Here is a 23,389-nt window from a genome sequence, read left to right as displayed (position 1 = left end):
TCATTGTATCAACATCTGCACTGTGTGAATCCAACAACTCAAATCAAACAAAGAAAGCTATAATTCAACGTCATGGCAATGATATCTATTTTCAGTGACACTCCGAGCTACATACAATAATAAAATAAAAAATAAAATAAAAATAATAATAAAAGTCAAAGTAAAGTAAATTTGATATTCAACTCAACTTAACTAAAAAAGTACTTGTAATCTCCGGCAAAAATTAATAAAACTCAGTGATATGACGTTTTCGGATCTGGGTCCGGACAGGACGGAGTCTGGGTCCAGACCCGGACCATGGTCCGCCTATTAGTGCTACCTACTGTGCTATAGAGGCTAGTTTCAAAGATCCAGAAAACTCATTTCAGGAGCAAATTGGCTCAGGAGTTTGTTCTGGCTCGGCGGGGAATCTGCTCTCTCTGTGGGAGCTCTGTGATGAACAATTAACTGATCGATGATTACAAGTAATCTGAGTATGAGTCAAAAAACCTGTTCTGGACCACATGGTCTTAAAACTACATCCTGTACAGAAAACAATTGATTAGTGAATATTAGAGGAACATTTTAGCCCTCAGGTTTCTGTAACAACATGAGAATATGAACCACGTTCGTCCGGTGCAGACTGAAGACCAGACTGCAGTTTGGTTTATTCATATTCAGAGTATGAAACATGAAGCCGTATAAACACAATATACAGTGAAGCTTTTCAGAAGAGTTTACTTGATCTTGACAGCCATGTATTTGTCGACTATTCAGCAGAGTTTGAAAGAGTTTCCTGAGGTGGAGGAGCTTTTTATCCCAGAGAAGAACATGGCATTTTCTTCTTATCCTACATTTAAAAAAAAAAATCACCAATGTTAAACTCACAAAACTGTCATTCAACAACCGTGCTGTGTCAAAGCTCCCCAGAATTAGTGGTTTGATCGCAGAGTCTTCTTTCTAAGCCAACTGTAACATGCACTTAAGGTATAACAGTGATTTCAGAGTGCTGACAGTGATTAGAATGTGAAGAGGACTGCAGAAGCCTTGTTTAAAACCTTTCTATTAAAATGAAACTCCTCTGTCTGATTCCTATAATCTTCACACTCCAGTTGACACGACCATGTAGTGCATTTTTGTTCTTGACATGAACATCGGCAAGCTGAAAGGTTACGGAAAGCATATCTTTAGCTCAAAATGATCAAATCTACTGTAGAGTAGAATTACTCGTCTGCAGCGCTAACCTCAGTATTTTGCAGCACAATTTAATTGGCTGAGAGAGATGATTCCTTTTTATTATTTTTTTGTTTTAAGGTGAAAACCAACTCAACACAAATCTTGGTAGAAAGAAAACTAATCATCAGACCTTGCCGTTAGTGTCATGCTTGTGTGGTGTGAAAGTAATTTAATTGGACGCCTGGATCACTGAGGTGATGTGGGTTAAATCCAGAAAGCAATGGGAAAGAGCCAGTTTGATCCTGGCTGCTCTGTGAGCTGCAGGTAAAAAGAGCTGACGTCCATTTATGCACACCTTCATCTGGACATGTTAATCAGACCATCCATTCTGCTGCACTAATGAGGATGATTTCAAGAAATCGTCACTCAGCACGAGTCGATTCTCGCAGCAGTTGAAGCAGTAACTAGTGGATCTTCAGAGTCATCTTCAGATGAGTATTTTTGTTTGGAACGAAGAGGAAAGTAAGGGGACGCAGTGTAACGAGGAGGATGCGAGTAGCGGGAAAACTGAGGCTCACTTGACAACCTCCAGCTCACAGGGAATTATGGGAATTACCTGGGCTCAAAATGGTTTGGCGACGGCAGTGATGGGCGCAGCCATGCAGAAGGATATGGCCGATTTGGCCCGGGGAACCTGGCTTGACGGCCGTGTATCCTAAGCAGAAGAGACTTACCAGACTCAGCAGGAGAGGAAAAGGGAAAAGGGGGGGAAGGAAAGAAGAAAGGATGTGGGAAGGAAATACAGAGGAAAGATCTCTTTGACGCTCTCGCCCTTGGCCAAGTATTTATCCGACTTAAAACCCCACCTGATGCTAAAAGCACTCCAGCGGGGACTCTCCTGGAGCCTGTAGCAGCTTCCACACAATCCCAAGACGAGTTTGGGTTTCACTGAGTGGATTGGAAGTCTTCCTGACCCGCCACCCCCACCCACCCATCCATCCATCCATCCACCCCATCCCACTTATCCAGCCCTCCACAGAGGCCTGAGGGGGAGGGAGAGGGAGAGAAGGAGAAGATGGAGGCTTGGAGGGGGAGAAGGCGGGTTGATGAAAATGATGCCGGGAGGTGAGGGAGGAAGGAGGACGGAGCTGGAGGGTGAGAATAAACAGGGAGGACAATAGAAATGGGGTATAAGAGGATGAAAAAGGAGGCAGGAGAGAGAAGGGAGCAGCTCGGAGTGTTGCTCTCCCCTCTGGCTCCTCAGCCGAGATGCCCTGATTAGTTTGGAAAGCAAGAACTGGAGAGAGAGAGATGCATACACTCCGAAACAATGGGATGGTGAAGGAGTGGAAAGAGAGAGAAAGAGCGAGGAGAAGAGAGGTTTATTTTGTGTTGTGATCCTGGGGGAGGCTGGAATGTGTGTGGCATCTCATCCTGACAGCAGCAACAGAGGCGATTAGTCCACTAATCCATAAAGAGTCTTTTTCTTTCTCTGTTTGTCTCTTCTTCCTTTTCCCGTTCTGTCCCTCTCTCTCATTATCTCCTCCCTTCCTCCCTCTCTCCTCTCGCTCTCTCTGATGCTCTGTCATTATTCCTCCCATCGTTTTTAAAACGGCATTTCCTCATTATATCTACACCCCTCTCCTCGCCTCACCCACTCTCTCCCCTTTCTGACTCATCAGAGTCAGGATTCATCTGTGGACAACAAAGGCCTGATTCTGGAGACGGTGTGCTCCTGAAATCAGATCCCCTACTTCTGTTTTCTGTTATATAGAAAGGTCAGTCGTGATTTAAGGACAAACTCGACGAAGGCCACTACATGATGACACTCCTGTGAGACACACATTTCCCACAGACTGTCTAAAATTTGGACGTAGTCTCCGTAACGTTCCCCACAGACTGTCTAAAACCTGGATATAGTCTCTGTGACGTCCCCCACAGACTGTCTAAAACCTGGACGTAGTCTCTGTGACGTCCCCCACAGACTGTGACACTGGAGCTGAGGCACATTGAAACCAGACACAGAATATCCAAAGAGATATTGTATCAAATTTGAGTATCGTCTTATAATAATAGTGGAAATTTAATATGCGTGTAAACATGATGTGTTTTTTGAAGACAAGAGAGCTCAGTGACTCAGAGGACGAAGACATGAGGCTTTGATACACATAGACTGTTTAATCCCAATATTTTAACATCAGCAGATTTATGAGTTTTGATGACACCAAGCTCTTTGTTTTTTCTCTTTCTTTGGTGTTGAATTATTCCATAACTGCCTCCATCACACTCACTGACTTCATTTGGAGTGACAGCTGTATGTCACGTGCTTTGAATATTGTTGTTTTTCAGCGCTGAGTTTTGTTAAGGGATTACTGCTGTTTTTTTTTTTTTTTACAAAACTTTCTATAAAATATTTTCGGAGCACTTTTTCAGCAGTGTCTTGCTTCATATTCAGACGACTCCTCACATTCACTCCTGGGAGCAAATTCTGGTTTTGGACAGTCAGCAGCTCCTCTGGGTTTATATACAGTTGCCCACCTCGCTGACGGACTGTTCAGCGCTTGCTTTAGGGATCGAGCACAGAGTTATTTGTTTACTTCAACCACCTAGATTTTACCAGCTTCTTTTGGGATCAGTTCAAGTCACCTTCTGTTACCATGCTTTAACTTAACTAACTAACTGTCGGTCTCCTTTGCGCCTTCATACTGTCTAAGTGCATGAAGGGTTGTGGATCTCCTGACTGTACATCCATCGCTCCGTCCTCTGGAGGTTGCATTACTTCTCAGTCTTCATGGTGTTACTTGTAACAGAATGCTAAACATGGCGGAGAGAGCACACTGGGCACCTTGGAACACTGAATAATGAATGTAAATGGAGGAGTATACTTTTCCTGCTTTCCTTGCAGTGTTTTCACCACAAGGTCTTTAAACAAAGCGGCACGCCAAACAAGGATCTCGTCACTGCGGCGCTGCAAGCAAAGCAAAGGACGGACTCTGAAGTATTTGGATATGTATTCGTTGACTACAGATTTCTGTCTGTGACATGAAGAGAAGTGGCATTCGGTATCATTGTGTTGCCTCAAGATAAACCTTAAAAAGTGAATCTAACCAGTCTAATGATGTGCTTATTTGTCAAAAAGATTTTCCACACTGACAAGCTGCTATTCTGTCTGTTTATATAAACCAAGGTGGCTCATTATGTTTCTGTGAATGCTCGAATCCAGGCCATCGGTCTCTTGGCACCAACTCAAACAGAGAAACAAACTGTAGACTGTGACTTTTTGGCACAGATATGGTGAAGTGTCAGACATTTATCATTTACATTTACTGAGAGAACAGAAGACTGAGTTACACTTATCAAGAGTTTACAGGACACAAACAGTGTTCTAGCTCTCAGCTCCCAGTGCTCCATTGTACAGTGAGCATTGAGGTGACTCTGGTTGACTTGTAAAGGTATGTATAAACCTGGGTGGAATGACGGCTTCCAAACCATAAACATTTTGGTCTAAACAAGTTTTCAGAAATCTCTGTAAGGCTAAATGGTCTTGTTTGAGGAGGTTGGGGGTTAACCAGGGTTCAGATTAACTCATGTCTATCCATGCTAAATCCATCCTTACTTAGCTAAAGAACAAGACTGTGACTGAATTCGTTCCTGTTCTGTACAGGGACAGATTTTATAGATATCCTATCACTTTTAGTCCCTGGTGTGGATCAAAAACCCTGGATCCTGCACTTCCCATAATGCATCTCAAAAAGCTTTTTGCCAGTTTCTCACAGCCTGGTGAAAGCCCACATCTTTCAAACTCCATGCCCTCTGTTTTATTTCCAAGTGAAAAGCTCGACTGATGTGACTTCGGTAATTGTCTCAGACTTCATAGAGTTCCTCCAGAGCCATTAAAAAGATTATGCAACTATTTTAATCGTCTGAATCAGACTCAATGTGACTATTAAAATTACATTTGATATAATTTGATATGGAAGAGTTAGTCCAAGGCTAAAAGGCACTTAACCCTAAACTAAAGAAGATCTGTGTCATGGAATATTTCTAAATAAATGTTTCTAGTTTTAGACAACACATAGGATCCCATTGTTTCTCTATAAACCTATGTCCTGAAAGGACTGTCTGACTTGACCATTAGTACGCCACTGCGCTGATCTCACCCTGACATGCTGATCTGACCACAGCAGGAAATGAGCTTCCACCCACAGATCACACTCTTTAAACCTGTCAAATACTGTGAGAAAAGATCTCAACCATCAGGTGGATACATAGATGTCCGCTCAGCCTCCTCAGGCAGAATAAAGGCTGTCAGGAACCTCAGTCCTCCTTCACCCCAACCAGCCTCACTTAAATTGTTGACATGGCAACTGCAGAAGAGAAAGAGCACACACTGGGAGTATATTCCGACAGTCGAGTGAAAACCTCCTATTTTGGGGATTTTGTTATTACTTCTGTTGGAGTTAACTATGCTTCTTTGCTTGAGAGATTTCTGCACCTGTTGGCCCTGTGATGCACTTGATGATGCTGAAATTGCATCAAATGAGGAAAAGTTGGCAATGTGGAGACAGGTGGTGAAAGAAAACCTGAATGTGTACTGCATGATACAACCAAGAAATCAGATATCTGCTCATGAAATCAACATATTCTATGATGGGATCAATTGACTGACTCAAGAGGCCATTAATTGGACATGGATGGTAAGAACTCAGACTGTTCACCAAACCTTTGTGACCTCTGCACGTAGATCAATAGGAAAGATGAAAAAATGCTCATTTGTATGACAGTTCTCCGTAGGATTATACTGGAGTCTAGAGGATTAAGTAGGCAACGTATGTTAACTTAAGTCACATCAAGTATGTAGCGTAACCACTGATGTAGCATCTTTTGAAGAATGGACGGCATATCACAGGTTTCTGAAGAACTGTTTTGAAAAATCTGTGGCTCTGGTCGTCTCCGTGTTGATAGTCCTGCCAAGTCACAGCCAATCTAAAAATCGCCAAAAACATGGATCCTCGGCTGACCTGAGGGAGGGTGAACGGCGCCTGGGTGTTCAAGCAAGCAAGTTTTTTAAGAACAAATCAACATGAATGAAGGATGGAGTTAAAAATAAAATTTTGAGTTCAATAAATTTACATTTATTTTGTTTGGTCAACTGGTTGAAGGAAAGAAATGTAAAACTTGTTCTCAAAAGTTGTTCTCAACTAAATGGAAAATCTTTTGGCATTTTTCATGTTAAACATTTAATCATAATTTGTTCATGTATTCTGGACTTGTCCAATAATCTTTTATGAAATTAGGTATGTCAGTTTGTGGGTTCTTTAGACGTCTTTGAATTACTTGTTTTGTCCGATCAACAGTCTAAAACCTTGAGGGTACCCCCAACTCCCTAATCCCACTTTAACCCCCACATGAGAGCTTTGGACTGCCATCTGGTCTGATCTGGACTGATCATCACCTGACTAAGACTACTTCTGTTGGTTTTTCATTTCTATGTGATGTTTTTTTTGTTTTTGGAGACTAGTGTTCGAGTGTCAGCGTGCTGTTAGTGGAGAAAATAATATCAAAACATCAGCAGCTATGAATTTCACAACATTACACTCATCCATAAATAATATCAGTTTCATCTATTTTATGCGTGCCGTGTAAATCACCCGGGGGTTTGGGTGTGCAGTGATTCACACTCCATTTCCATAATTATCACTAGTTGTAATTGTCCTCGCCGTGAATCTCTTCCCCGCTCATTCGTTTATGAACCCAATCTCCCAAAGGTTCCCACAGTGAAAAGCCTCTAAAAGCCAATCACTTCTATTTTTATTATAATTTTTTAATTTCTTCTCTTGTAATTTATGCCAGAACCAAAAGTGGAGCCGGCAGTGAGACGGGTAGGATGGGGATAATTGAATCAAGCAGGTGCCAGGCATGATAGATTGGTCCTCCTCAAGTATAATCGCTGACAGTGGGGAAAATTGGTGCAAGCTGTGATTACCACAACTCCCAGAGCATGTGAGCTTTGATAGTCGCTCCATCTCACCTGCTGATCCAAGCCAGTGCAGTTAAAGAAGCCGAGAACGTGGATAATGCCCTCGGATGTTACGTCCCCTGACTTGTAGGCTGCTAACTGGTGTCAGTGCGATCTCGACCCTCCCCGATCTGAAAAACCCGACAGGCTGAGCCGAAGTCAGACGAAACCAGGAGCTGGAAGGTCAATCAATGTCTGCTGCAGGTGTCATCTGATGCTCACACCCTGTACAGGGCAGACTGGGGTCTACTGACAAACCATCAAGGACTAATCAAAGAGCTGCAACTCTTTACAGTAACACACACACACACACACACACACACACAGCTCTTTTGACAATTTGAATTTGCTGAGGTTTCTTTTTCCAAAACTGTGTGTGGGACTGAAAGTGAGATCTGAAAATCGAAGAACTTGGCAACAAAATTAACTTCTGTAGAAAAGAAGATGAATAGAACAAAGAAGCAACTCCTCACACACACAGTCAGTCCTTGTGCTTCATTAAGGCGAAGCTTTGACCTCTGACCTCCATCAGGAATCACAGCAAACTCTTACTTAATTCAATTAAAGCAGCAGAGGAATGCATCAACTTAAAGTGGCTGTATGGTATAAGCAGGATAATTCACAATTAGATGTTTGGTTACAGAAATTTAACGCACAACACAGAGGCTGTAACGACTGCTTGTTGGATGATTGATTGCAGTTTTTTCCAATTGCTTAAACACAATTTTGCAAACTCGGCTGGTTTTATCAAAACACTAACGCAATCCACCAAACCACACACCCAAACTGTAAAATAAACTGTAAAATATCCCGCAAAATGAAGCACTGCAACCAAAATCAAACTTTTGCACCAGATGGCACACACTTCATTCGTATTACTGATTTTTGTGTAACCATCTACACACTGGTGGGCATAATGAAAAGCACTCTCATCTTTAGTATGCTTTGCCATAATACTAACATAGTTCAAACTGTAGAGAATTCTTCCGGTTGTTCACATGCACAGGAATATTTGCAGATACACACAGGTGCTATTGAAATATTTATTTTATATATTTTTCTCCAAACAAGTCAGTGCAACATATGCACAGCAGATATATTTACATTGGGGTGAACTAAAATATGCTCACAGAACAGTAAGCTGAAAAATACAATTGCAGAAAAAATGTCAGAAAAAAAATAAATAATAATAAATAAAGCAAAATAATTTGACAACACTGCTCTACCCCGACCTCTCACTCTTCCTCCCCCTCTCATTCTCACCCTCCCTCTTCCTCTTCCTCTCTCAGCAATGTCTTCCAAAGATGCTCACCTATGGTCTTTTATTGCTTACTTCCTGAATGAAGTGTTAACAATTACATAACACCATGTTTGAGCAGGTGGCACATATAGTGGCCAGTGAGCTCATGTAGTGTCATTTTAAATGGCAGTGTTTTGAAATTGCAAACATGTGACTTTATGTCAGATTGTTGTGTCTTATGCAGAGAACCACGTTCAGTACACTTAAAAAGACATTTCCAATTGCAAAATGTATGTAAAGCAGAAAATGTGTTTAAAGTTTTAGAGATTTGAGATGAGGTTTTGCTCCCTGTGTGTCAGTTTAAATATTTGTGCTATCCATGTCATTTTAGTGTGTCAGAACAAACATGAATGGTGTCTCTGTCATCCGTACGTCTGTTCTCACACTATGTAACGCTTTACGGCACCAAATCACACACCATCAAACTATTTGACTGATTCTGGTGAAACTGGATCATATTCTATGGAGAAAATGTTTTCTGCTTTTCCCTCTGATGTCCTCCGGCTGCTCCGCCTCAACTTTCTGTGATTTACAGAGTTTCCTGATGGACAGTGAAGTAAACGGCTGCCAACTGTAGCTGCTGTTAGATAATGTTAGCTCAGTTTGTTAGCTGGGCTGTAAACTCCAGAGGAGTGTTAGTGTTTGTACACATAGTTGTTTTGGACCACGGGGAAGAAAATTAAGTTTTAGGTGAATGCTGACAGGGAGCAGAGTCTGTGTTGTGCCAGAACTGGAGCTGAATGAGCAGGCAGTGTAACTGAGCTCAGCAGCCTCTTTTAGTGGTTGGTGAGAGCTTGGTGAAATAAAAGGCTGAAAGACAGACGCCGAGCTGGGCTGACTGCTGTTGGACTAGTCAGTGATATCAGCTGCTGCTATGTCTGCTGTTGTTGACCTTGTTGATGTTTGGCTGTTAGCAAAGTTGTCGACTCACTAGTTTTTGATCATAAGTAATGTAATCAGAACAAATACTCGAGTACAGCTGTCCATATTTACCACAGTGAGATTACACAAGGAAACTGGAGGAGACAAATCATGACAAATACAGATTTGTACGTGATGTTACTTATAAGTTGTTCCACCATTTCTGTAACTAACCTCCAAAGGTCATCAGCATCTGTATCAGGCCACTGAACACATCTTCGATTTGATGATATGTCTAAACCTGGACAGATGAAACCAAAACAAACTATTTACCCAAGAGGTAAGTAAGGAAATATTTTTTTTTTAAATTGGGTGAACTTTTACATCTTCCCCCACATACTGTAGTGACTGCTGTTCCACAGTCAGCGCAGAGGTTAATCTGTCCCCAGCTCTGCCTCACTTGTCCCTCCGCAGAAAAAGCATTACATTGTTTACCAGGTGTTAGTGGTTCGATATGAGTGGTCCTCCCTGACTTCATTACTCCTGCTGAGGCCCAGCCCCTGGTCCACAGGGAGCCCCTGCTTGGCCCCCGATGGCCTTGTTACCTTCAGTGAAACCTCAGCTCCAGCTTGTTTGTGTTGTGTTTTAATTTGGTCCCATTTGTGAAACTGCAACACTCCATCTTGTTGACTTCAGATGAAAAACATTTGTGCACAAACTGTAGATAAAAACTCACTGACATAATATGTCGTTTGCATTTAGCATGTTTTCAGAAGGATTCACACTTTGAAACAGTTGTGTAACAGAAAGGATAACGTTAATTGCTTTTTTTTTCCATGTTTGTGCCAATAATGAAGGTTACCCACTCTGCCTCATTATTCCCAGTTTGTCTGCACACAGTTGGCAAAGCTACAGAGATCACTTTGTGTTGGTACCTTCAGAAAAACCTCTCACTGCCATTCATCATCAGCAAATGCAAAATGAAAATAAACGACAAAAAAATGGAAAAATGCCACAAATTTCCATATCAGCTCTGTGGAATTAAAGCTCCCTGGATAAACTTGCTTTATTGACATTTTGACCAAACAAACTGCCCGAGGAGGCCATGATGTGTACACGCCTCTGTTTTTCACGGCAATGTTCTTTGCCCACCTGACCTAATGAGGACTTTATGTATGATAGTATATCTTTGCCAGTGTTACTTTATATTATGCTCTGTTTTCTGCCAATTACCAACCAACCTTAGAGCCCGATTCCAAAAATCAGTTCAAGTTTTTCTTTGGGACCATAATCCTTTGCTGAACCACTTTTTTTGTGAAAGGTGTTATATAAACAGACTTCTTTTTTCCTGAGAGTGACTACACATTTTGATATATAATAAGCACCATGCCACAATTCAGTTAAGTCAAACTGCTACGCTGTGGAACGTCCTCAACTTATTATTTTAATCAAGATTCATGAGCGTGATTAGAAGACTGACGGTGGCGATTCATCCCTGTGCTCCAAGTGTTTGTCATCAGCAGGAGTTCAGCGTGTCACTGATATCTTTTGACTCTCAGTGTGAGGCAGTGTGAATGAAATGCTTCAGTTTTTGAAATATCCCCAACGTCATTGCTGTGTTTTACTTTAAAAACTTTATGTGACAGCTGTCTGGCCGGTCCTGACCTCCCTGGGTCCCTAAGGCGCCCTCCGACCCGTGAGCAATGTAAACCATTTACTATCCCAGTGCTCCCACTACAACCCTTCATCCTGTAAAGGTTTGCTCGATCTGTTGCTGTAAGAATAAGTAGACTTCTCCAGAGCAGAGCGAGGAATAAACCAACAATATTTACTGAGTGTAATATTTTCAGACTATCTCACCAACAGACCACAGTTTGTGAAGCTCCAGCACTGTGTGTTTGACGTGGTGCTCTGCAGCACAGGTGTCCCTCAGGGTACGGTGCTCTCCCCCTACCTCTTCACCCTCTACACCTCGGACATCACCCACAACACCGCCCACTGCCACATCCAGAAGTTCTCCAATGACACAGCCGTCGTTGGATGTGTTTCAGAGGGGGACGATCTGGAATACAGGATGGTCATTAGGGAGTTGGAGCTGGAGTGAACTAAACTAGCTTCAGCTCAACACCAGCAAGACGAAGGAGATGATCATAAACTTCCAGAGGAAAACATCCCACTTCACACCGGTGAACATCCGGGGATCAGACATAGAGGTGGTGGAGAGCTACAAATTCCTGGGTGTTCACCTCAACAACAAACTGGACTGGACTAATAACACCCACGCACTTTACAAGAAGGGCCAGAGTCGTCTCCACCTGCTGAGGAGACTGAGGTCCTTCAGGGTGTGCAGGGCTCTCCTCAGGACCTTCTATGACTCTGTGGTGGCCTCAGCCATCTTTTATGCTGTGGTCTGCTAGAGAGGGGGCAGCACAGACAGGGACAGAAGCAGACTCAGACTGATCAGGAGAGCGAGCTCTGTCCTGGACTGTCCTCTGGACTCCATAGAGGAACTGGGTGAGAGGAGGATGTTAGCTAAGCTGACATCCATCATGGACAACCCCTCTCACCCCCTACATGACACTGAGCAGCTCCTTCAGCAGCAGACTGATACACCCACGCTGTAAGAAGGTGAGGTTCAGCAGGTCCTTCATCCCTGCTGCTGTAAGGCTCTACAACACCTGCACCACCTGACTGTTGTAGTCTCCTGTACATGTTCATTGAAGTTCAGTTCATTTATTTCATTTATACCTGCAGTTCTTATTTATATTGTGGTCACTTATTTTTGTAATGCTATTTATATTATGGTCACTACTCTTGAAATAATACTATTATTTATATCATGGTCAGTTTCTTTGCAAGATTTCTCACACTATGGTCACTTTACACTACAATACTCTTTATATATCATGCCACTTTTATCCTCAGTCTTACTTTTTTGTGGTCATTGTGTAGTGTAGATATTTCTGTCTGTTTATTGTGTTTCTTTTTTGTTGTTGTTTTGGCCTCTTCTACTTTTGTTTCTATATCTTGCTGCTGTTACAAGTGAATTTCCCCATGGTGGGGTGAATAAAGTATATATCTAATATAATCTAATCTAATCTAATGTAATCTAATTTTCAACAGCTTTGGCTCTGCTTCCTGCTAATTAGTCCAAACAATGAATGCATTTAGAGTTCAGTATTTAAAGCTGAAATATGTAAGAAATTCAGAATAAAACATTTTTTAAAAATCACAAAAAATATTAGTAGAAATATTAGAAATATTAGTAAAATAGTAGAATGTGAAGAAATAACAGTTTTCATGTTATGTCAAAGACGTCTGTGTATTGTGTTGCTGAGATATCTACTGAAGTTAGCATGCTAACCAGCTAGCATATCCTGTGTCCCTGTGATAGCATTGAAAGCACCAACAATCCCTCAGTGCTACTCCGAGCTCCCAGTCTGAAACAAGTCGTCTGATAGGACTGCTAGCTGAGCAGCTAAATGAGCTAACTAGCTAACAGCAGCTACATTTAACGGCAGCACCAGCACTGCAGTGATAAGCTGCTCCCTCTTTGTTTGAAGAATCAATCTGACGGGTCAGATAACGGATAAGACAATGTCGGACCACTCAGAGTAGACATACTTCTTTGTTTGTAGACTAATAACTATTTATGGACACAGAGCAGTGACGTCACTGTGATGAGGTCATATCAATGAACCAGGGAGGACAGCTTCCCCCGTTCTCCTTGGCCAAGCTTCAATAAACCTTTTAGAAGAAGACATCTTGGATTCCTCTGCACTTTCCGCCCACTAAAATTCTTTACAACACTCAATACACCTTTTCTCTGTCTTGCTCAGAGTTAGATGAGAACACTCCTAGAGACTCGTGTTTTTATTTTTCATTTTGTTTTACTCACAGTAATGACAGGACTGCAAGAAGTCACTGCACCTCACCAACAAATATCCTACAAATAACGCCACAATGTGATGTTTTTACTTTAGTTTTACAGATTAAACAAACGTAGTCTAATGTGGTAATTAGTGAGCTCTTAGACGTGCTGGTGGGTGGATTTTGTTAGCTTTGCCGAGGCTAGGAGTTTCCCTCTGTTTCCAGTCTTTACGTTGGGCTAAGCTAACTGGCTTGAAGTGGATACTGATCTCCTGATGTACCCTTTGCAAGAAAGTGAATGAAAGTGGTATTTCCAGAAATGTAGTAATGTCAGTTACTTACTAATCTCAAATTTGCTAAATGTACCACCATAAGCTGCTGGTCAAATCAGAACAAGTACTGAACACTGGTGCAGGTTCTCTATAAAACTTTGAGCTTCTCTTCCTCCACTGTTGAGAACGAGGATTCTTCTTTCTCCTGATAATGGCCTCAAACCTCTCGAGCGTCTGGAGTGTAATATCATTACAGCTTTTTCGGCTTTATATGGACACCGACTTTTATCACACATCACCCCCCATCCCATCTGCAGCCCACCCCACTCACTCCAAAACCCATTATCATTTTTGCACGGCAATAAGAAGTCTATTATGTTGACCTAATGAGAAGTAAACAGTGCCATGTTGGAGAGAAAACTGATAAAAGAACCTTATTTACTGAGTGAGAGTCACAATTATAGAACGTGATTGTTGTGTCTTGAGGTTGGGGGGGGGGTGTGACTAACACTGGGATGCCTCTGCAGATCTTTCAGTCAATATTTATTTAGACACAATCAGCCAGAATGTTTTACTCACCCAAAAAGGGCCTGATGCACAATTACGGCTTGTCAAAACAGATTTATACAGTAGCGTTTTTATTTTTTCAAGGCTCCGGACTGTGATGCGGCTGACTGGCTCTCTGAGTGTTTGGCTGGCGGAGTGCAGTGTCCTGTCAGTGTGTAATGTGTTGTGATGCAGCCTTTACGCTGCCTTGGCTCACTGAGCAGTAAATGGACTAGGCTCAATGGCTCGTGATGGCGGTGGCTACTTTACAGGCTCCGGCTGCTCAGTTTTCACTTTGTGATGCTATTTTGGTTCGTTGGTGTCACGGAGGTGTGTTCGGAGCTTTCACAGGACCAACGCCATCAAATCTAAAATTACAGACAGCATTTATCATCGTGTGCTCACATCTCACCTGTTTGGTTCAAAATCAACTCTGGTGTGTTTGTCTGTTCAGTGTGGTATGAGAGCTGTCAATCAAGCTCTGCTGTGAGCATAATGACCTGACTGAGAGCACTTAACAAAGGAGGTCCACTCCAATGGTAGGAAGTCAGGAACTTCTCCTCTCCATATGATTCCAGTACAAAACGCCTCTTGTTCATCCTGTCCGGTGTTATTCATAACATACAAGGTTCAGTTACAGTCTCGACTCATCATGCAAATAAGTGGCTTGTCCTGCAGTCAGAATTTGATTTCCATGCAGTGCTGATGACGAAGTAAAGTCTCCTTGGAACTCCGATGAATTAGTTCCCTGTCCGTCCCTGAGACGTCATGCTGTCTCTTGGTTTGTTTGTAAAAAGCAGAACTCAGGACTGCAGGTGTGAAAATGATTTGAAACCTAACGTGTTGGCGGTCCTTCAGGTGAACCCTGCTGTTTGTTTCCGTGTGCTTTAGGCTCCTGGGTCAAAGCATGTTTGTTTGTGATGTAACAAGAAAACAGACCAATCACAAGCCACTTCATCTTGTCTGATAAATTGGCTGTATTGATGACGACTTTACAAGTTAACAACAGGAAAACTTTTTGTTTTATTACTGGAAGACATTTTTTCCTTCTGCCTCTTGTGCTATGATTGTCTAAAAGACTTGGCCGAGTGTGTGTGCTGTACTGTGTGTGTGTGTGTGTGTGTGTGTGTGTGTGTGTGTGTGTGTGTGTTGTACTGTATGTGAGTGTGTGTGCTGGCTGTCTCCTCATGTAGGAGTGTTGTGATGAATTTTGTCTTGGCTTCGGGGGCCTGACACTGTGTCTCCGGCTCTCCTCCTGGACAGACAGATTTCTTTCCCTCACGCTCATTCGCTCTGACAAATCATCCTAAACTCCTTTGGCAGATCGTCCAAAACTTGGAAAAGGAAAACACACATGACACGGAGGTGGGCGGCTTGTGATTTCTCAGTCTGGAAATATAAAGAGCCTGTGCTTCGTTTGGCCCCCAGTCACCAGGTTTTGACATCACTCTGTGAATGTTTTCATCCTACCAACGAAATGTGTCGTCATCCAGCGCTGTCTCATTTTGACAATTTGCCTTTAGGACAAAGTAATGACGAGAGAACAGTGAGGTGAATCACAGTGAAATGTCCTCTATTGGCGTCTTTTACATCAACTAGAAGACGAACTGAACAGTCTGATCAAAGGAAGACCTTTCCTCATCTGGTGATGTCAGGACTGTATGGAAGCCCTGAGAGGCAAGTGAGAAAGAAATAGAAAATTCTATGTGAAAAAACAGGTTTTGGACAATTTCATTTTTATTCATATTTTTACATGTGTGAAAACAGCTGAAAGTTTGCTCTGCTACCCTGAACAGGACTGGAAGCAGTCACATCTTCTATTTTTTGTCACCTGATAAAACATTCTTTAAATCTGTTTTTACAGATACGTTTTTAGAAAAAAAGAGTTGGTTATTTCTTGGAGCTGTGACTCTAAAAGGTTAAGAAGCACTTATATGGATAATTACAATCATAAATCCTGATGCCTGACCTACCTAAGTAATACTATTATTATACATGTATAGATAAAATTCACTGCCACAAAGGGTTGCTACAACCCACCAGACTCTAAATTGACTGACAAAACCATTTATTTATGTTGGTTTGGTTGAAAATAAACGATTAATTCACAGAACAACATGTTAAAATATTCACGAAACATAGTTGGCAGTAGTGGCAGCATCATCTTTTGGGACAAATGCGTCAGCGTCATCATGGAGATACAGAGACACATCTTTTTGTTATACCAGACTCCTTTAACAAAAATGCTACCTCACATATAATTGTAGCATCATACATTCATGGGCAGAAATCAAATAAAACTCACCAACACCATCTTGGTTAGTCTTTCCAGTGTTAATTAACTCTGGTTTGAGCTAAATTAATCCTTAATTTAGAAAAACATGTTTCAGTACTCATACATATAACCTTTAACAATAAAGTGTAGTTGGTTCATTAGAAAACATTTCCTGACAAACAGGAAAGATGCATCCTTGCTTTCACGTGGCTGAAGACAAAAGAAGAAACAAATTGAATATCCACACCTAAAGACATCACTGACCCATCACTGTTTGACCTGGTTAGCGACAATATTGGAAAACAACAAATGGACCCACTGGATATAATGTTTTTATGTTGATATATTTTCCTTTCCAGTGTACCTGTCAATTTGGAAACAAACTTCACTCCTTTGACAGTGCCTGGTCTTATCTCCCTTGAGGCCGCTCCATCGGCTATTAAATACGAGGAAATGAAGATCTTCATCTTCCATCCCATCCTGACCATCAACCCTTCCAAAAACTCCCAACAGCCCATCTCTCTCTGGCTACTCGAGGGGGAAAACAGAGACAGATTTAAATATATAGAGCCACGGGGGACATATCAGATTTCAAATATAGTATTAAAATGACAGCTATAAACTGTAGCCTGCGTACTTTGATTGAACCATCTGAACTCAGAGGGTTTTTCATAGACTGAAGAATGATTAGAAACATCTCATCAGCGTAACCAGGCTCAAACATTTGGATGTATTTTTTATTTCAGCAGGGTTCAATGTTTTGGCTCTTTATGGTGCCCCATTTTTTCCAAAAGCTTGTACCTACAAATATGATTGAAATGTTCTTGTTGCTTTATCTTTTGCTGTGTGTTCATGGTTGATGGGTTAGCTTGACAGACGACTGACTCATGTATTCCTGGTAATTGTATAAGAAGTTCAGTTTTGTGCCAATAGTCAGACAAAGCCAAAGTTGCTAATTAGCTTTCCACATAATATGGCTGTGAAAACACTGTGAAAGTATAGTTCTGAGTTTGTAGTTAATTAGCTTCCCTTCGAGAAAGTGTATTGTTTTGAGAGCTACAGTATACTTTTTCTTCTTTTGGGACTGTCAGGTGTCTTTGTGTAGTTTTTGTCACCAAACTTCTTCCCTTTCACCTCCATAAATGAACTGAAATAGAAGATGATTTGCCGAGAGTGTATGCAAGAGTCTGCATTAACCACTGAAAATCCTGGCAAACACTGAGAGGTTGTTTAGGCTCGACAGAGAAACTTCCAGAGGGGTTAAACCTCTGTCATTCTTTGTGCTGAGGTGGCAGTGTCTAACTGCTGAACCACCAAGTTGCCCAATTAGTCTTGTGTTTGGTGGAGGTGAAAGCTGTGTCTCTGAGCTTTCAGTTCCAGATCAGCAGTCTTGTTAGAGTCCATCTTTACCAGCTGACAGGGTCCTGGAAAGGTCCTGGAGGGCCCTGGAAGGCTGGCGACTCTGAGAGAACTAAACTGGAACAGTGTTTATCTCACTGCAGACATGCTACACCTTTCTCTCCCCCTGTTTTTGTCTTCCATCCAAACACTCTTTGTGTCTTTGAATCCTTCTTTTCTTTATTTTTGACTTATTTCTTCTGTGAGCTTAAAAACACACTTTTCTTTGCTTTCAGCATCTTCCAGGTCGTCTTTCTTTGGTTCTCTTTCTTTTGTCCATCCGTTTTTTTTTTCATGCTTTCTCATGTACAGTGCCTTAAAAAAGTATTCATACCCTTTGAATTTTTTTACATTTTGCGTCCTTACAACCACAAACTTAAACATTTTATATTGAGATTTTATGTCATACATACATAATTGTGGAGTAGAACAGAAATGATACATATTTTTCAAAATTTTAAGTCTTAGGTTAGGTTTTAGGTCTAGGTTAGGTCTTGACTTTGACTGGGCCATTCTAAGACATGACTATTCTTTGATCTAAACCATTCCATTATAGCTCAGGCTTTATGTTTAGGGTCATTGTCTTGCTGGAAGATGAATCTCCTTCCCAGTCTCAAATCTTTTGCAGCCAACAGGTTTTCTTCCAGGATTGCCCTGTATTTATCTCCATCCATCTTCCCATCAACTCTGACCAGCTTCTCTGTCCCTGCTGAAGCATCCCCACAGCTTGATGTTGCCACCACCATGTTTCATAGTGGGGATGGTGTGTTCAGGGCGATGAGCAGTGTTAGTTTTCCGCCACACATAGCGGTTTGCATTTTGGCCAAAAAGTTAAACTTTGCTAAAGCACCTTCTTCCACATGTTTGCGGTGTCCTCTACATGGCTTGTGGCAAACTGCAAATGGGACTTCTTATGCCTTTCTTTCAACAATTCAACTTTATTCTTGCCACTCTTCCATAAAGGCCAGATTTGTGGAGTGCACGACTTATAGTTGTCCTGTGGACAGATTCTCCCACCTGAGTTGTGGATTTCTGCAGCTCCTCCAGAGTGACCATGGGCCTCTTGGCTGCTTCTCTGACCAGTGCTCTCCTCGCTCGCTCTGTCAGTTTAGGTGGACATCCATGTTTTGGTAGGTTTGCAGTTGTGCCATACTTTTTCCATTTTTGGATGATGGATTGAACAGTGGTCCTTAAGATGTTCAAAGGTTCAAAGCTTGGGATATTTTTTTTATAACCTAACCCTGCTTTAAACTTCTCCACAACTTTATCCCTGACCTGTCTGGTAAGTTCCTTGTTCTTCATGATGCTGTTGTTCACTAGTGTTCTCTAACAAACCGCTGAGGCCTTCACAGAACAGGTGTATTTATACTATGAGTAAATTGCACATAGGTGTCTTTTGAAGGTGATTGCATTGGATTGTTTTTAGGGGTATCAGAGTACAAGGGGCTGAATACAAATGCACACCACACTTTTCAGATTTATATTAAAATTTTGAAAACCATATATGATTTTCGTTCCACTTCACAATTATGTGCTACTTATACAAAATCTCAACTAAATACATTCAAGTTTGTGATTGTAAGGTCACAAAATGTGAAAAAGTTGAAGCGGTATGAATACTTTTTCAAGGCACTGTACATATACAACCCTTATCTAAAACACACAGTCACTTTCATATCCAACATACTCTTACTTTCTTTCGCACTTTTGTTCTGACATGACATTCACTTGTACAGAACTTTTGCTCTTCCCCACCCCTCTTATTTTGCGGTTCATGAGCCATCATTTGAACCCCTCACCTCCTACTAATCCTCATTTTCAAGCCAAAAGTCTTTAAACTTGTCATTCCTTCACCTCTTTCTTTTGTCATTTTTATTGGCTGGGAGGCGGAGGGGGAAAAAAGTGGGAACTATTTTGAGTGAGGTCTCTATGGAAACAGACGAGAGGCAGTAGCAGGGTAGAGAGAAGGCTGACGGCTCAGCTCGGCAGCAACGACGCACAATGACTTTAAGTGCAAAGGGGGTAAAACTCCTGTTCGTCTTCTCGAACACTGCCTCAGCAGTTAACAGCAGCCATTAAGACGGGATTAGACATCATACAGTACATGTTTGTTTTACAACCAACAGCTTCTTTCACCTTCCTCTTTGCCTATTCATAGTAGACGTCTACAATTAAATCTGCAATGTTTCCCTGTTTTGTGCAACAGTTTTAACTACTTCAAATCTTTGATCATTACCAAAAGAAAAATAGCAGCTAGAGAAAACCCTGGATGTCAATGAGGTCTGTCGCATGAACAGGAGCTTGGAATAGATTTTCAGAGATGCTGCTAGATGGTTGCTAATGTAGTGATGTTTCTAGATGCTTTCTTGTTTTTAAATGGTTTTTTGATGGTGACTGGCAGGAGTTTGGTGATTCCTGGGTGATTGTAAAGGTTTTTGGGATGACTATGCCAGATGGTTTGCTACACAGAAACACATGAGAAATTGGAAACTGTTTTTAAAAGGGAAGCCACTTCCAAAAACTACTTGGCGGATGAACCACTGGTCTATCATGGGCGAACTTCAAACAGTCAGATGAACAAACCATATAACAGTCAAATGAAAACTGTTTTTCCATCTGAAAATTTTTCCATCAAAAGCCTTGAGTGTTTTTCTCTGCTTTTCTTTCAAGAAATCTCTTCAGTTCTGATGTGACTGATTCTAGAAGCATTAAAACTCACCTTTTTTTCACCTTTTTCACCTTGATTTCAAGCCAACAGTCAAATCAAATCAAATCAAATCAATTTTATTTGTATAGCCCAAAGTCACAAAGTACATTTGCCTCAGAGGGCTTTACAATCTGTACAGGGAGTGACACCCTCTGTCCTCTGTCCAGTCACACGATAAATTAGTGTAGCTCAGTTGTAGATGCAAGTAGTTCCTCAAAAGTCACTGATTGGTTCATACCACTGTGGTTTGGACACGATCACACAGCTTCAAGCCCGGTAAAATTAATTCTTACTTGATCTCTCGAGTCTAGCTCCCTCGCATGGTTTGGTGTGTGTAGACAGGATTTTGGCGATAATTCTTAAAACAAAGTCCAACTCACTGGAAAAACAATGGGCATCATAAATAAAATAAAAGATGAAAATGAAGATGTGATGAAATCTTATCCAAAGGTTTGGTTTTCCTTTTTTGTGACTGTCATTTTTTAGGTCAGTTATGGACCTTCAAGCTGACATTCTTTGGATATTTTGTGGATAGTTGCAGGATATCTCCTGGATCAATGGTTATCAAACTTGGTTCCAGGTACTAACAAGGTCTCCAGCAAAAGGAGGAATAGAACAAGGGGAGAAATGCTGTAGAGTAGGCCGTTTTGATTGATTGTAATCTATAGTTATCCTAATTTCATCAATGGTTTATTATGAAGACCTAGATGATTGAACATTGCGTGTTTGGGAAGTAGTTGCTGGTGATTTCTGAATGGTTGCTAAGAAGTTGATTGTGGTTTTAAGTGGTTGCTACATGGTTAATATGAAGGGTTTTAAGGATGGTTGATGTTGATGCAGGACGGTTGTTTCATGCTTGAACCTCATGTGTTGACAGAGGCTGATATATTTCATCCCTCTCTTCTGTCTCTCTCTCCAGCTTTGCTCTATGCCACCATCTTTGGAAATGTGACGACCATCTTCCAGCAGATGTACGCCAACACCAACCGTTACCACGAGATGCTCAACAACGTCAGGGACTTCCTGAAGCTCTACCAGGTTCCCAAGGGGCTGAGCGAGCGGGTGATGGACTACATCGTCTCCACCTGGTCCATGTCCAAAGGCATCGACACGGAGAAGGTGAGACTGAGAGGTCAAAGGTCAGGTTGAAGCTCATTACACAAACATCAGTCACGTGAGGAAGCAAAATCTACATGGAGACCATGTTGGATGAAGCAGCCATACATACAACCATACATCACTATAATTTAACTTAATGAAACAACTGTGCCACAAAGAAAGAAGCTGTAAACAAATCATGTGACAAGAAACACTGGGACAAACATAGAAGAGAAAATAACCACAAATGCCTGGAAGCCAGTCACCAGTCACTTCCTGTTACAACCTCATCACCCAAATACACGCTGAGCACTGAACTTCTGACCCATCAAAGCGCTCGTAGATACACAGTTTAGGTTCTTATGTCAAGTCATGTTGTTGATCAGTGTAACGGATGTTTCACTTGAAAACTTGATATGTGTAACTTCAATTTAAGTAACCGATTACAGTCATCTTGATGAGTCTGTCAACATGAGCAAAACAAACAAACCACGTGAACTGCTGCAACACACAGAATGAGCTTTTTCTAATTAGTGACATGGAAAAAGTTCCTTTAGTAAGTACAGTATGACACAATAATTAATCCAGTCAACATGAATCTAGAGTATGTGATGAAATAAATAAATAAAATACATCATTGGCACTATAGCCTGTTACCAGTGTTGTGAGATGTAACACATTACAGTAAAACAGAAGCCTGGATGTGCTGCATGTGCTATTAGAAACAGAACGTTGAACTGAAAAACCCGCCCGGTTACATTGCCTGCTCACTCAGCTCCAGTTCTAGCGCGACACCAGCTCTGCTGACATCACTGACATTAACTAACAGCAGCTACAGCTGACAGCAGTTTACTTGCTTGCTCACACTTAAGATAAGTAAATAACTAAATAACTTTTAATAACTTCTAAGAAACAAACACAAAAACAAACAGAAAAGTAGAAAAGTCACTGGATGACAGAGAGTTACGTAGCAACAGCTCCTGGTGGGATAGGAATAGTTTTGATTGCCACTCGTATTGAGGTCATTTTGTTTGAATAAAACTTTATATGAATTGTCGAAGGATGAACAAGTCATTTGATTTATTGCTTATTTTAATTTCTATTTCTCTTGTTAATGTTTTACAAGAGCAATAAAACTTTACAGTTTCTAGCCAGAGCACATTTTTCAAATTTGAAATCTTTACTCAAACTATTACAGGAATTTAAAAGAAAAACCCTTGAATAAGGAGGGCTTGATTCAAAGTATCAAAGTCTAAGTTGAATTTATTGTTCTTGTACAAGAAGGAGTGTTTCACAGTGCAACACACAAAAGGGGTTACAGAGAAAAAGGCTCCCTGTGGAGCTCTACCAGTTGGTTCTTATACAATCGATAATGGGCTGTCTCAAACCTCTGCAAATTGTCAACAGATCTAACGTTTTTCTTTTCCCTTAATCAGTATTCAGTATATCCCCAATCTAAATGTCACCTCTTGGACCTGTCTCTGACCCTTGTTCTGTTCTGGAATTCCTCTATTTATATTTTAACCTGAAGTTTACCTTACCCTGCCAGCCTCAGCAAAACATTAATAAAAGGAAGTGCCCTCCGGACATGTAATAAAGAGGAACACACACACACATTGTCTGATTTGAAACATCTGAATAGCAGTGTAACCCTAATTTTCACAAACTGAAGGAACGAAGGTTTTAAAAATACACATTGACATAACACAAACTCCTCACATGTGAATCTACAGCCATTTATGAAGCCAACACATTACCTGCAGCGCGATCAGCCCTCAGAGGAGGTGACAAAAACAGAAGTGTAATTAAAGCAAACACATTCAAACAGTGCTGTTCTTCTTTTCTCTCGTTGTATCTGATATTACCTGGGGACGTGCTGTGATTCGTA

The 23,389-nt window shown here is 41.3% G+C and overlaps 1 protein-coding gene across 1 annotated transcript in view; it reads left to right on the top strand.

The window, feature by feature from the left end:
* kcnh5b (potassium voltage-gated channel, subfamily H (eag-related), member 5b) overlaps positions 1 to 23,389 on the top strand; it is a 143,118-nt gene that overhangs the window by 63,152 nt on the left and 56,577 nt on the right. The window contains exon 9 of the mRNA XM_027278707.1: positions 21,323 to 21,522. Within this exon, the coding sequence (XP_027134508.1) occupies positions 21,323 to 21,522 (200 nt within the window). The remainder of the gene's footprint in view (positions 1 to 21,322; positions 21,523 to 23,389) is intronic.

This window comes from Larimichthys crocea, chromosome V (assembly GCF_000972845.2).
Source record: "Larimichthys crocea isolate SSNF chromosome V, L_crocea_2.0, whole genome shotgun sequence".
NCBI lineage: Eukaryota > Metazoa > Chordata > Actinopteri > Sciaenidae > Larimichthys > Larimichthys crocea.
This window is presented reverse-complemented; position numbering and strand designations above follow the sequence as displayed.